This window comes from Rutilus rutilus, assembly GCF_951802725.1.
Source record: "Rutilus rutilus genome assembly, chromosome: 25".
NCBI lineage: Eukaryota > Metazoa > Chordata > Actinopteri > Cypriniformes > Leuciscidae > Rutilus > Rutilus rutilus.
Window position 1 is genome coordinate 5,304,626 of NC_140229.1, and position 13,631 is coordinate 5,318,256.

The window sequence follows — 13,631 nt, forward strand, 5'->3', positions numbered from 1 at the left end:
TCAGTGCTTTGAAACCTTAATTTACTTACACATTTCGAATGCATATACATTAATCAAATAATATAAAATAAAAATGTATTTTAAACTTAAAATAATAACATCGGCGTAACGTCATGGTCACATGATACGACCGCTTCCTGTTTGCTGTTGCGAAAGCAGACCTATTAGAGCCAAGATGGCGGCGCTTTTCAAAGCACGGAGAGGTCAGTAGAGTTACTGATTATTACTGCATGTTTACACCAGTGTCATCACAGCTCATGAGCGACTCTGTCTGTATGTAACATACCGCTGGATGCATTTGCAGCTGCTTCATTAAAGGGACCAGTGCAGAATGATACTAAGCACATCAAAGTGCACAAACATCTGACTGTCTGAATCTCTTTTGGGAAATTGAATAAATATTAACATAGAATTATTCCCTTTATATGACGCTGTTTCGGCTAGGACTTAATTTAAGACAACAAACTAGTCATCGAATATAATAAGAAAATCATGTGCAGTGCTTAAGTTACCTTATTAAAATGAACTTGAAATGGTTTCTCCATTATAAGGTATGAACACGTTATTATATATGAAATGTCAGTTTACTGTGTTCGTGTTGTTTTGGGTGGTTATTGTCATTTATGGGTTTAATCTTTACCCTGACAGCTGACTGTTTCATTCAAATTTTATAACAAATGTCACTCAGGGTCCTGATTTAAAAAAGAAAATCACACATTGTGAACTTCGATTTGTTATATGAAAGGATTTAACCATGTACACAAACACAACACTACACTTTAATGCTTTTTTAAAAACATTATAGCTATTATGGACAGTGCGCGCAGGTTCTCCATGATCTTTCACCTACTTTTATTCTGCAGGTTCTGCGCATGCGCGTGAACTTTTATTTCATTCGCGTATACAGTGGTGTGCAGTGGTGAAAGTCCTCACAGTTATTTTTTTTTTATATAAATCAAATATAAATACATGTCCCAGTTACACTTAATGTTGTCGCATTTTCCTGGTTAAATATTACCTGACATTACACACAAAAAAAATGTTATTAATGTTCTATTTATTAAAACCAAGTATAATTCTCATCAAGTTAGTGTTTTAAGCAGTTTTACATTTATTCCATAATAATAACTAAAGGCAGTAACAATTTAAACAATATATTTTATTTGTTCAGCTGTTCTTTTTAATAGAATAAAACTTATTTTCGGGTCATCAATCTCGGTGAACACTGGTGATAATAAGGTGGATAGGTGTCATTTATGCAAGTTAATCCATGTAGCATTAATCGCTCTCTTAAGTTGTTTTATCATTATTCATTTGAAAATTCATACAGTATATATGCTGATATCATCCCTGTTTCTCTATCCATCAGCTCTAGGCATGGCGGTAGGCCATGGCGTGCGCTGTTTGACCCAGTTGGCGGAGCTGCCAGAGCTGCACCAGATGATGAGGCAGACGTGTAGAGACTACGCCCAAAAGGAACTTGCGCCCATCGCTGCCCAGCTGGACAAAGATCACATGTTCCCAGCCAAGCAGGTAAAAGAAACCTTCGCCATGGAGCTCCACAGTCTACAATAGTCATTGCCTCTTGATTTGAGCATGTGAGGATGACTGTGGTTGATTTTGACCGGTGTAGGTTCAAGAACTCGGAGCGATGGGTGTCATGGCTGTAGAGGTGCCAGAGACTCTGGGTGGAGCTGGGATGGATTATCTCGCGTACTGTCTCGCTGTGGAGGAGCTCAGCAGAGGATGTGCCTCGACCGGAGTAATCGTCAGTGTGAATAATGTGAGTCGCCTTTTACTCACGCCACGTCCAAAACCAAACACATTCTTCCCTACTATATAGTATCTGAAAAACTTTGTCTGAATACATGGTTAAAAGTACCCCGATGACCTACTACTTCCACCAAGATTCTTAAGTGTGCATTCGATAGACACGGGCCATGAGGCCACGGGTGAGGATTTAAGAATGGCAGTGAAGTGACGCAACTGATGCCGTAGGTCACATGATAATATGGTGGATGTAGCACATCCGAATTTCACTCATACTACATAGAACATACTTTTTTAATGCTCAAAACGTAAGTTACATACCAAATGTAGTATCTTCTATACTTATAATTCTGCTGAAACATCTACCTTTACTTAAAGGGGTCCTATCAACATCGCAAATCTAGTAAAGTTTTTAATATTATATCTCTCTATATTTTTTCCCTCTTTTGGAAAGTCGTTGAAACGCTATCGTGGATTTCTTTTAGAGCAAATACAAAAATTATATTTGCTGTCGCCTCCCATTCACCGCTATAGAAGTTTACCCAACTATGCTTCTGATTATGCTTCTGATAACCCTGGAAATGCTTTTATACATTTTCATGTTTCTTTAGTGTGTAATGTTGCTGTTTCAGCATGAAAAAGCTCTGCAAAGTCATAAAGCACAAAGTCCCTCCAGCGGGAGTTATACATATATATACATATCTATCAGTGCCACTGTTTCTGAACTTCCTGAAACGCCTCCATTGTAGTCTTGAGTTTTCTTCCGGGAACGAACACGTCACAATATTCCTCATTTAAAATGTAAAAAATGTGCAAAAAAGTTTTTTTTTTTTTTTTACATTAAAGGTCCCCTTTAAGATTATGGTTAAACAACAAACACATGCATTGCCCATATGGCAAAAAAAAAAAAAAAAAAAACATATATATATATAAAATGTATTTCAAAATATATCAAAATTAGCCAAAAATACACTGCTAAAAATACAATTCCAATCTTTAAATTCATTTTGGGTCATTGCAAAACATATTATTAGGAAAAAAAAAGTGGGATATATTACAAAATATATTTTCAGTTTTAAAAATGTCCTTAAGCTTCACTGTTAACAACATATATTTAGGAAATATTTGTTTTTAGTCACTGTACCTGGGTCCAATTCTGAAATTTGGCACAGAAGAACAGAAAAAGCAGTGGATTACGCCCTTCACCACCGGGGAAAAAGTGGGCTGTTTCGCTCTGAGTGAACCAGGTAAACACGACTGCATTTCCGTGAGCTCTGAAAAACACAGGTGCGATGTCACACACTATCTATAGATCCATAGAGTTGTCGTGTTTACGGTAACATCAGTGATTTCAGCTGTGTGTGGTATGAAATGTTGTGCTAAAGACATGTTTTTGTTTTGTGTTGTTGCTATAAGGAAACGGCAGCGATGCAGGTGCAGCATCAACACTGGCCCGGCAGGAGGGAGACGAGTGGATTCTGAACGGAACCAAAGCCTGGATAACCAACTGCTGGGACGCCTCCGCCACCGTCGTTTTTGCCACAACAGACAAGAGCCTTAAACACAAGGTGCTAGTTGCAATGATGAATGATCCAATTTGAAAAAGATTGATTATACATTATAATTGTAATTAATGTTTTTTTTTTATTTCAGAAAAGTGTGAATAGCCATTTGATTTGGTATTCAAGGGGTGAATAGGGGACATTTTCAAATAAGAAATTATAATTAATTATTTCAGTAATGTTTTTTTTATTCTACAGGGAATTAGTGCCTTCCTAGTGCCGATGCCTCATCCGGGGTTGTCTTTAGGGAAGAAAGAAGACAAACTGGGAATTCGAGCTTCATCCACTGCCAATATCATTCTGGAAGACTGCCGCGTCCCACTCGGCAACATGCTGGGAGAGCGAGGAATGGGCTTTAAAATTGCGATGGTATGATTTTAACATGCTGTTGTCATGTCAGTGTTTTCTCATATATGTAAAAATGATTCAAGCAAACTTAAAATGCTTCTATAAGTTACTGTAAATAAAACCATTTAATTTTAGGCAAGTTATAAAACTAAAGCACTAGAGCTGCATGATTAATCGTTAAAAGAGCTGTGATTTCATTCCTAAATGACAACAATTCGCCTGTGTCTATTAAACCTTTGACAAAATCACACCGGAGTATTCAGATCTGCGTTGGCGCTACCGCTGATATAGAGAGAGGAGTTGTCATGTGTACGTATGAAACAACTTCACAAACAGTCTTTTCAACCATACAGTTATTTCTGTGTTACAAATATTTATATTATCACAGAAGAACTGGGATAAAAGTTTATAGTTCGGATATAAACACTGATGTCTACGGAAGCGATCAAAATAGAGCAAATCCCTTTTAGAAAGTAACATAGCGCTTCAAATAACGATTGTATTAATTACATTATTACACCAGTAGGTGGCGACAAGTGACTGTAAATTACAGATTATTTTGTTAAGTTGTCTGTTCAGAATTGCGGAAGAATCGTGATCTCTGTTTTAAACAAAGGAAACGTGATGCTCAATTTATCCAGAATCGTGCAGCTCTATAAAGCACTTTCACGTTTGCTTTGTTTACTTGTGATCTAATGCAGATGTTTAATGGCTTCTCTAACAGCAAACTCTGGACAGCGGGCGGCTTGGTATCGCAGCGCAGGCTATCGGTATCGCGCAGGCAGCGCTGGACTGTGCGGCTGATTACGCTCATAAAAGAACGGCTTTCGGCGCTCCGATTGGAAAACTGCAGGCAATACAGGTAAGGAAGGAAGTGGGAAAGTTTAGTGTTTTCATCTTTCACCTGGGATGATCTATAAATGCCTCTTTCAGTTTAAACTGGCAGACATGGCCTTGGCCACAGAAAGCGCTCGTCTTCTCACCTGGAAAGCTGCAATGCTGCGGGATGCAAAGAAACCTTTTACTAAGGTTAGTGTGTCTTCTCATTAAAAATAAATTAAAAAAAACGCTTGTAAAATTCATGGTAAATGTGCTAACTGATTGTTTATACTTGATAAACTCCAAATACCCTAGAGACCACATAAGAAACTTCCTAGTAGACACTGTTAAAAATCTAGCTTATAAATATATACTGTATATATATGTGTTTCTTTGTTCTCCAGGAAGCTGCCATGGCTAAACTGGCTGCATCTGAAGCTGCTACCTTTGTCTCCCATCAGGTAATCATACAGAAATGTTGTATATTGTATACAGGGCTTGACATTAACACCCGCCAACCCGCCAAATGCAGGTGTATTTCAACAGTGGCGTGTAATGCAGTCATATCTAATAGCCACTTAGGAGCGTTGAGTTTTACATATAATATATACATTTTTCAAATGTATAACTTCTTTTTCGCTGCTTATTCTGCTTAAAGCTACACTGTGTAATTTTTTAAGTTGATTCTTAGCAAAAAACACTTTGTTCTTTCAAAATGACATGTGCTCATTAATGTGTAATTACTTACATAATCAAGTATTCTCGTAAGCGTAGAATCTGCCATTTAGAATACATACGAGCGAGTCGCTCGAATGGCGGCAGCCATGTTGCGCCTCCATCTTGAAAATACATTAGCCAAAGAGGGACATACCTGGAAATTCAAGCTTCGCCTTTCGCGTTTTACACTCAGTGGCACCGTGACGAATGCGAGGGGGAGATTACTCGCGACTGCCGGCAGATTTGAAATAATACGGCCACCGTAGGAGTTAAAACGCCCTCGGAATGGGAGGAGCTAGAAAGTAATATTCAGTTGGTAGTCATAAACAATTTCACCGCTAGATGGGAGAAAATCCTACACAGTGTAGCTTTAAAGTCAAATAGACACAAAAAAATTAAAATAAATGCTGGTCTTGGCGAGTATTCATGTAAACACAGTCAGTTATGTTTTAAGTGAACATGAACAGTTGAGAAAGAAAACGTATGTGTAACAGTATAATGGATCCGTGCATCAGGTCTTAAAGTGACAGCAGCCCAATATTCCTGCTGCCAATTTATGAGATAATATTAAAAATATCTATATGGCAGTCTTTCCCCATGGTATCGATGTCAAAACTGTGGCCAGTGATAATGCTGAGTGGCTAGTAACTTAAGAAAACCACTAGCCACAGAGCAAAAAAGTTAATGTCAAGCCCTGATTATATATATTTTTTATTTCTAAAGCAAGAACATTCACACATCATAGATCCAGTAACATCAGTATTGTGTTTAAATGCGAAGGCCATCCAGGTTCTGGGCGGAATGGGTTACGTCACAGACATGCCTGCCGAGAGACACTACCGAGACGCCCGCATCACAGAAATCTATGAAGGCACCAGTGAGATCCAGAGATTAGTCATTGCAAACAGCATTCTCAAGGAATATCAACAGTAGAAGAGCTGATGTCCACGCCAACACGCTCTTCAAAACACTGCTGTTACATTACAGTGCCTGGATTGGTTGAACTATTACTGTGATTGGCCAGTGCTGAATGAAGGAACGCCTGATGATCTGATTCTGAGTGACATAAGATCACTGTTTAAAGTGCATTTTCATATTTGTGCCACAAGAGTGCAGTAGAGTGTCTGGATCTTTTGCATTGAATCATACTAGAGCACCAGCCATAAGGATTAACTTCAGTTTGACCTAAAGAACTTTGCTGATTTCAGTGGGAATTGAAATGCATATCTGATTGTACATAATGAATTGGATGTATTTGTTATGCATTTTAAAATAAATAATAATATACAATTTTATTACTACAAATTATCTGACGTTTTTATTGAAACAGCAAATTCCCTACTAATAGTCTACTACTAATCCCTACTCTTGGTTCTAGGTAAATTATTCATGACATGGGACACAGTTTGAGGATTTTGAAACTGCTTACATGCACTGGCACATGTTCCCGATGTTTCTTTGGACAGAATATGTGGTCAATTTAATTACAATGCTGAAATTATCGACAATTTTCAGTGGGCTCCAAAAGTCTTGAGATCATTAGCGAAAATGCTTCTATTTTGCCTTTTCTTGTTTGAAACCTGACCTGAACTGAAATGAAAGTCCTAGTATTTGATCACATGATTAATAATTAGTAATATTTCTTATTCATGTGGATAATTACTTTACCGTTTTATGGTTTCAGTATCGTAAAACAATTTATTTCCAGGTTTATGTGATTTTTTTTTTTTTTTTTTTTTTTTTTTTGTATATGGTTCTAAATTAAACAATTTATCTTTAACCCCTTCAGACCCGTTTTTTTTTTTTTTTTCTATTAGATTTTTTCATGTCCACTACCATGGATGCCATGACTGAAGCAACATAAAAATCATTATGTTTTAACCGTAGTTATGAACATATGTATGTGAACTTGTGTTGAAGATTTAAAAAAGAACGCACAAACTGTATAGCAATCACCAATGCAATAAGAATGTCTCAAAAAACTTGTTTGAGATCCATTTAAAAAAAAAAAACCTGTTTAAATAATTAACACTCGTACATCTGCTGTGCGCTCCCTTTTTCCTGAGCTCATGGGGAAATGAGCGCTTGACCAGATTTGGCTTCAGTCCCTCCTGCTGCTGGACTCTAATCTACCGGCACATCAGGGAAGAAGAGGCGCCATCACTTCTTGTGTGCAGTTTCTGTCAGTTAAGAGCATGTAAGCTTTTCTCACAGGACTCAGAACTGGGTCAAAGTTCCACAATTCCTGAGACCAGAAACGATGCTGATGATTTTAATGAGAATAAAGGTCATGGCTCTTGGCTTTTGTTGTCATCGCTATAACAATGCGTGAGATTATACTTAACCTGGACTGGTTTCAGTGGCCCACCAAAAAGTACACTTAAGTCCATCAAAGACACTTAAGATAAACACATTAAAAATGTATTTAAAAATATATATTTTTAAAAAGAAAGATAGCAAAAGCATATTATTCAAAGCAAAATATTCACAAAAGGAATAAATGTTATGATATTTTTACGTAGTACGGAGCCCCTAAAGGGACATGGTGAATTCAATACTTTTGCATTATCTTGTAAATGTTTTGCGTTCGTTTTTGCGAAGGAACAGAGGAACGCATACATTTAGGGAGCGAACGCAAAGTTTCTCGGAGGAACGCAAACATTTTGGAGGTAAACGCAAAGTTTCTCGGAGGAACGCAAACATTTTGGAGGTAAACGCAAAGTTTCTCAGAGGAACACAAACATTTAGGGAGCGAACGCAAAGTTTCTCGGAGGAACACAAACATTTTGGAGGTAAACGCAAAGTTTCTCGGAGGAACGCAAACATTTAGGGAGTGAACGCAAAGTTTCTCTGAGTGAATGCAAACATTTAGGGAGCGAACGCAAAGTTTCTCGGAGGAACGCAAACATTTAGGGAGTGAACGCAAAGTTTCTCTGAGTGAATGCAAACATTTAGGGAGTGAACGCAAACATTTAAGGAGAACACAAAGTTTCTCGGAGGAACGCACACATTTAGGGTTCAAACGCAAAGTTTCTCAGAGGAACGCAAACATTTAGGGAGCGAACGCAAAGTTTCTTGGAGCGAATGCAAACATTTAAGGAGTGAACGCAAAGTTTCTTGAAGGGAATGCAAACATTTAAGGAGTGAACGCAAAGTTTCTTGGAGGGAATGCAAAGTTTCTCAGAGGAATGCAAACATTTAGGGAGCGAACGCAAAGTTTCTCGGAGGAACGCAAACATTTAGGGAGCAAACACAAAGTTTCTCAGAGGAATGCAAACATTTAGGGAGCGAACGCAAAGTTTCTCGGAGGAACGCAAACATTTAGGGAGCAAACACAAAGTTTCTCAGAGGAACACAAACATTTAGGGAGCGAACGCAAAGTTTCTCGGAGGAACGCAAACATTTAGGGAGCAAACACAAAGTTTCTCAGAGGAATGCAAACATTTAGGGAGCGAACGCAAAGTTTCTCGGAGGAACGCAAACATTTAGGGAGCAAACACAAAGTTTCTCAGAGGAACACAAACATTTAGGGAGCGAACGCAAAGTTTCTCAGAGGAACACAAACATTTAGGGAGCGAACGCAAAGTTTCTCAGAGGAACACAAACATTTAGGGAGCAAACACAAAGTTTCTCAGAGGAATGCAAACATTTAGGGAGCGAACGCAAAGTTTCTCGGAGGAACGCAAACATTTAGGGAGCAAACACAAAGTTTCTCAGAGGAACACAAACATTTAGGGAGCGAACGCAAAGTTTCTCGGAGGAACGCAAACATTTAGGGAGTGAACGCAAAGTTTCTCTGAGCGAACGCAAACATTTAGGGAGTGAACGCAAAGTTTCTCTGAGTGAATGCAAACATTTAGGGAGTGAACGCAAACATTTAAGGAGAACACAAAGTTTCTCGGAGGAACGCACACATTTAGGGTTCAAACGCAAAGTTTCTCAGAGGAACGCAAACATTTAGGGAGCGAACGCAAAGCTTCTTGGAGCGAATGCAAACATTTAAGGAGTGAACGCAAAGTTTCTTGGAGGGAATGCAAACATTTAAGGAGTGAACGCAAAGTTTCTTGGAGGGAATGCAAACATTTAAGGAGCGAACGCAAAGTTTCTCAGAGGAATGCAAACATTTAGGGAGCGAATGCAAAGTTTCTCGGAGGAACGCAAACATTTAGGGAGCAAACGCAAAGTTTCTCAGAGGAACACAAACATTTAGGGAGCGAACGCAAAGTTTCTCGGAGGAACGCAAACATTTAGGGGGCGAACACAAAGTTTCTCAGAGGAACACAAACATTTAGGGAGCGAACACAAAGTTTCTCAGAGGAACACAAACATTTAGGGAGTGAACGCAAAGTTTCTCAGAGGAACGCAAACATTTAGGGAGTGAACGCAAAGTTTCTTGGAGCAAACGCAAACATTTAGCAGGCGAATGCAAAGTTTCGCGGAGCGAACGCAAACATTTAGGGAGCGAACGCAAAGTTTCTCTGAGCGAACGCAAACATTTAGGGAGTGAACACAAAGTTTCTCTGAGTGAACGCAAACATTTAGGGAGTGACCGCAAACATTTAGGGAGCGAACGCAAAGTTTCTCTGAGTGAGCGCAAACATTTAGGGAGCGAACACAAAGTTTCTCAGAGGAACGCAAACATTTAAGGAGCGAACGCAAACATTTAGGGAGCGAACGCAAAGTTTCTTGAGGCAAACACAAACATTTAAGGAGTGAACGCAAAGTTTCTTGGAGCGAACGCAAACATTTAGGGAGCGAACGCAAACATTTAGGGAGCGAACGCAAAGTTTCTTGAGGCAAACACAAACATTTAAGGAGTGAACGCAAAGTTTCTTGGAGCAAACGCAAACATTTAAGGAGTGAACGCAAAGTTTCTTGGAGCGAATGCAAACATTTAGGGAGCGAACGCAAAGTTTCTTGGAACAAACGCAAACATTTAGGGAGCGAACGCAAAGTTTCTCGGAGGAACGCAAACATTTAGGGAGCGAACGCAAAGTTTCTCGGAGGAACGCAAACATTTAGGGAGAGAACGCAAACATTTAGGGAGTGAATGCAAAGTTTCTCAGAGGAACGCAAACATTTAGGGAGAGAACGCAAACATTTAGGGAGCGAACGCAAAGTTTCTCGGAGGAACGCAAACATTTAGGGGGCGAATACAAAGTTTCTCAGGAACGCAAACATTTAGGGAGAGAACGTAAACATTTAGGGAGTGAATGCAAAGTTTCTCAGAGGAACGCAAACATTTAGGGAGAGAACGCAAACATTTAGGGAGCGAACGCAAAGTTTCTCAGAAGAACACAAACATTTAGGGAGCGAACGCAAAGTTTCTTGGAGTGAACGCAAACATTTAGGGAGCGAACGCAAAGTTTCTCGGAGGAACGCAAACATTTTGGAGGTAAACGCAAAGTTTCTCGGAGCAACGCAAACATTTTGGAGGTAAACGCAAAGTTTCTCGGAGGAACACAAACATTTAGGGAGCGAACGCAAAGTTTCTCGGAGGAACGCAAACATTTAGGGAGCGAACGCAAAGTTTCTCAGAGGAATGCAAACATTTAGGGAGCGAACGCAAAGTTTCTCGGAGGAACGCAAACATTTAGGGAGCAAACACAAAGTTTCTCAGAGGAATGCAAACATTTAGGGAGCGAACGCAAAGTTTCTCGGAGGAACGCAAACATTTAGGGAGCAAACACAAAGTTTCTCAGAGGAACACAAACATTTAGGGAGCGAACGCAAAGTTTCTCAGAGGAACACAAACATTTAGGGAGCGAACGCAAAGTTTCTCAGAGGAACACAAACATTTAGGGAGCAAACACAAAGTTTCTCAGAGGAATGCAAACATTTAGGGAGCGAACGCAAAGTTTCTCGGAGGAACGCAAACATTTAGGGAGCAAACACAAAGTTTCTCAGAGGAACACAAACATTTAGGGAGCGAACGCAAAGTTTCTCGGAGGAACGCAAACATTTAGGGAGTGAACGCAAAGTTTCTCTGAGCGAACGCAAACATTTAGGGAGTGAACGCAAAGTTTCTCTGAGTGAATGCAAACATTTAGGGAGTGAACGCAAACATTTAAGGAGAACACAAAGTTTCTCGGAGGAACGCACACATTTAGGGTTCAAACGCAAAGTTTCTCAGAGGAACGCAAACATTTAGGGAGCGAACGCAAAGCTTCTTGGAGCGAATGCAAACATTTAAGGAGTGAACGCAAAGTTTCTTGGAGGGAATGCAAACATTTAAGGAGTGAACGCAAAGTTTCTTGGAGGGAATGCAAACATTTAAGGAGCGAACGCAAAGTTTCTCAGAGGAATGCAAACATTTAGGGAGCGAATGCAAAGTTTCTCGGAGGAACGCAAACATTTAGGGAGCAAACGCAAAGTTTCTCAGAGGAACACAAACATTTAGGGAGCGAACGCAAAGTTTCTCGGAGGAACGCAAACATTTAGGGGGCGAACACAAAGTTTCTCAGAGGAACACAAACATTTAGGGAGCGAACACAAAGTTTCTCAGAGGAACACAAACATTTAGGGAGTGAACGCAAAGTTTCTCAGAGGAACGCAAACATTTAGGGAGTGAACGCAAAGTTTCTTGGAGCAAACGCAAACATTTAGCAGGCGAATGCAAAGTTTCGCGGAGCGAACGCAAACATTTAGGGAGCGAACGCAAAGTTTCTCTGAGCGAACGCAAACATTTAGGGAGTGAACACAAAGTTTCTCTGAGTGAACGCAAACATTTAGGGAGCGAACACAAAGTTTCTCAGAGGAACGCAAACATTTAAGGAGCGAACGCAAACATTTAGGGAGCGAACGCAAAGTTTCTTGAGGCAAACACAAACATTTAAGGAGTGAACGCAAAGTTTCTTGGAGCGAACGCAAACATTTAGGGAGCGAACGCAAACATTTAGGGAGCGAACGCAAAGTTTCTTGAGGCAAACACAAACATTTAAGGAGTGAACGCAAAGTTTCTTGGAGCAAACGCAAACATTTAAGGAGTGAACGCAAAGTTTCTTGGAGCGAATGCAAACATTTAGGGAGCGAACGCAAAGTTTCTTGGAACAAACGCAAACATTTAGGGAGCGAACGCAAAGTTTCTCGGAGGAACGCAAACATTTAGGGAGCGAACGCAAAGTTTCTCGGAGGAACGCAAACATTTAGGGAGAGAACGCAAACATTTAGGGAGTGAATGCAAAGTTTCTCAGAGGAACGCAAACATTTAGGGAGAGAACGCAAACATTTAGGGAGCGAACGCAAAGTTTCTCGGAGGAACGCAAACATTTAGGGGGCGAATACAAAGTTTCTCAGGAACGCAAACATTTAGGGAGAGAACGTAAACATTTAGGGAGTGAATGCAAAGTTTCTCAGAGGAACGCAAACATTTAGGGAGAGAACGCAAACATTTAGGGAGCGAACGCAAAGTTTCTCAGAAGAACACAAACATTTAGGGAGCGAACGCAAAGTTTCTTGGAGTGAACGCAAACATTTAGGGAGCGAACGCAAAGTTTCTCGGAGGAACGCAAACATTTTGGAGGTAAACGCAAAGTTTCTCGGAGCAACGCAAACATTTTGGAGGTAAACGCAAAGTTTCTCGGAGGAACACAAACATTTAGGGAGCGAACGCAAAGTTTCTCGGAGGAACGCAAACATTTAGGGAGCGAACGCAAAGTTTCTCAGAGGAATGCAAACATTTAGGGAGCGAACGCAAAGTTTCTCGGAGGAACGCAAACATTTTGGAGGTAAACGCAAAGTTTCTCGGAGGAACGCAAACATTTTGGAGGTAAACGCAAAGTTTCTCAGAGGAACACAAACATTTAGGGAGCGAACGCAAAGTTTCTCTGAGTGAATGCAAACATTTAGGGAGCGAACGCAAAGTTTCTCGGAGGAACGCAAACATTTTGGAGGTAAACGCAAAGTTTCTCGGAGGAACGCAAACATTTAGGGAGTGAACGCAAAGTTTCTCTGAGCGAACGCAAACATTTAGGGAGTGAACGCAAAGTTTCTCAGAGGAACGCAAACATTTAGGGAGCGAACGCAAAGTTTCTCAGAGGAATGCAAACATTTAGGGAGCGAACGCAAAGTTTCTCGGAGGAACGCAAACATTTTGGAGGTAAACGCAAAGTTTCTCGGAGGAACGCAAACATTTAGGGAGTGAACGCAAAGTTTCTTGGAGCAAACGCAAACATTTAGGAGGCGAATGCAAAGTTTCGCGGAGCGAACGCAAACATTTAGGGAGCGAACGCAAAGTTTCTCTGAGCGAACGCAAACATTTAGGGAGTGAACACAAAGTTTCTCTGAGTGAACGCAAACATTTAGGGAGTGACCGCAAACATTTAGGGAGTGAACGCAAAGTTTCTCTGAGTGAGCGCAAACATTTAGGGAGTGAACGCAAAGTTTCTTGGAGCGAACGCAAACATTTAAGGAGCG

General features: G+C 40.2%; 1 protein-coding gene across 1 annotated transcript; it reads left to right on the plus strand.

Moving 5' to 3' along the window:
* The first annotated feature begins 102 nt into the window (after positions 1-102).
* Positions 103-6,518, plus strand: acads (acyl-CoA dehydrogenase short chain). Its single transcript, XM_084400791.1, has 10 exons — positions 103-203; positions 1,370-1,533; positions 1,634-1,783; positions 2,906-3,017; positions 3,187-3,338; positions 3,531-3,701; positions 4,405-4,542; positions 4,614-4,709; positions 4,904-4,960; positions 5,997-6,518. Exons 1-10 carry the CDS (start codon positions 122-124, stop codon positions 6,147-6,149), a joined length of 1,275 nt encoding a protein of 424 aa, XP_084256917.1. The 5' UTR covers positions 103-121; the 3' UTR covers positions 6,150-6,518.
* Positions 6,519-13,631: the final 7,113 nt, after the last annotated feature.

Coding starts and splice junctions, on each gene's coding strand:
- acads (XM_084400791.1), top strand. CDS start 122: ATGATACGACCGCTTCCTGTTTGCTGTTGCGAAAGCAGACCTATTAGA. Junction 3,702..4,404: donor TGGGCTTTAAAATTGCGATG/GTATGATTTTAA, acceptor CTTCTCTAACAG/CAAACTCTGGACAGCGGGCG. Junction 4,543..4,613: donor GAAAACTGCAGGCAATACAG/GTAAGGAAGGAA, acceptor TGCCTCTTTCAG/TTTAAACTGGCAGACATGGC.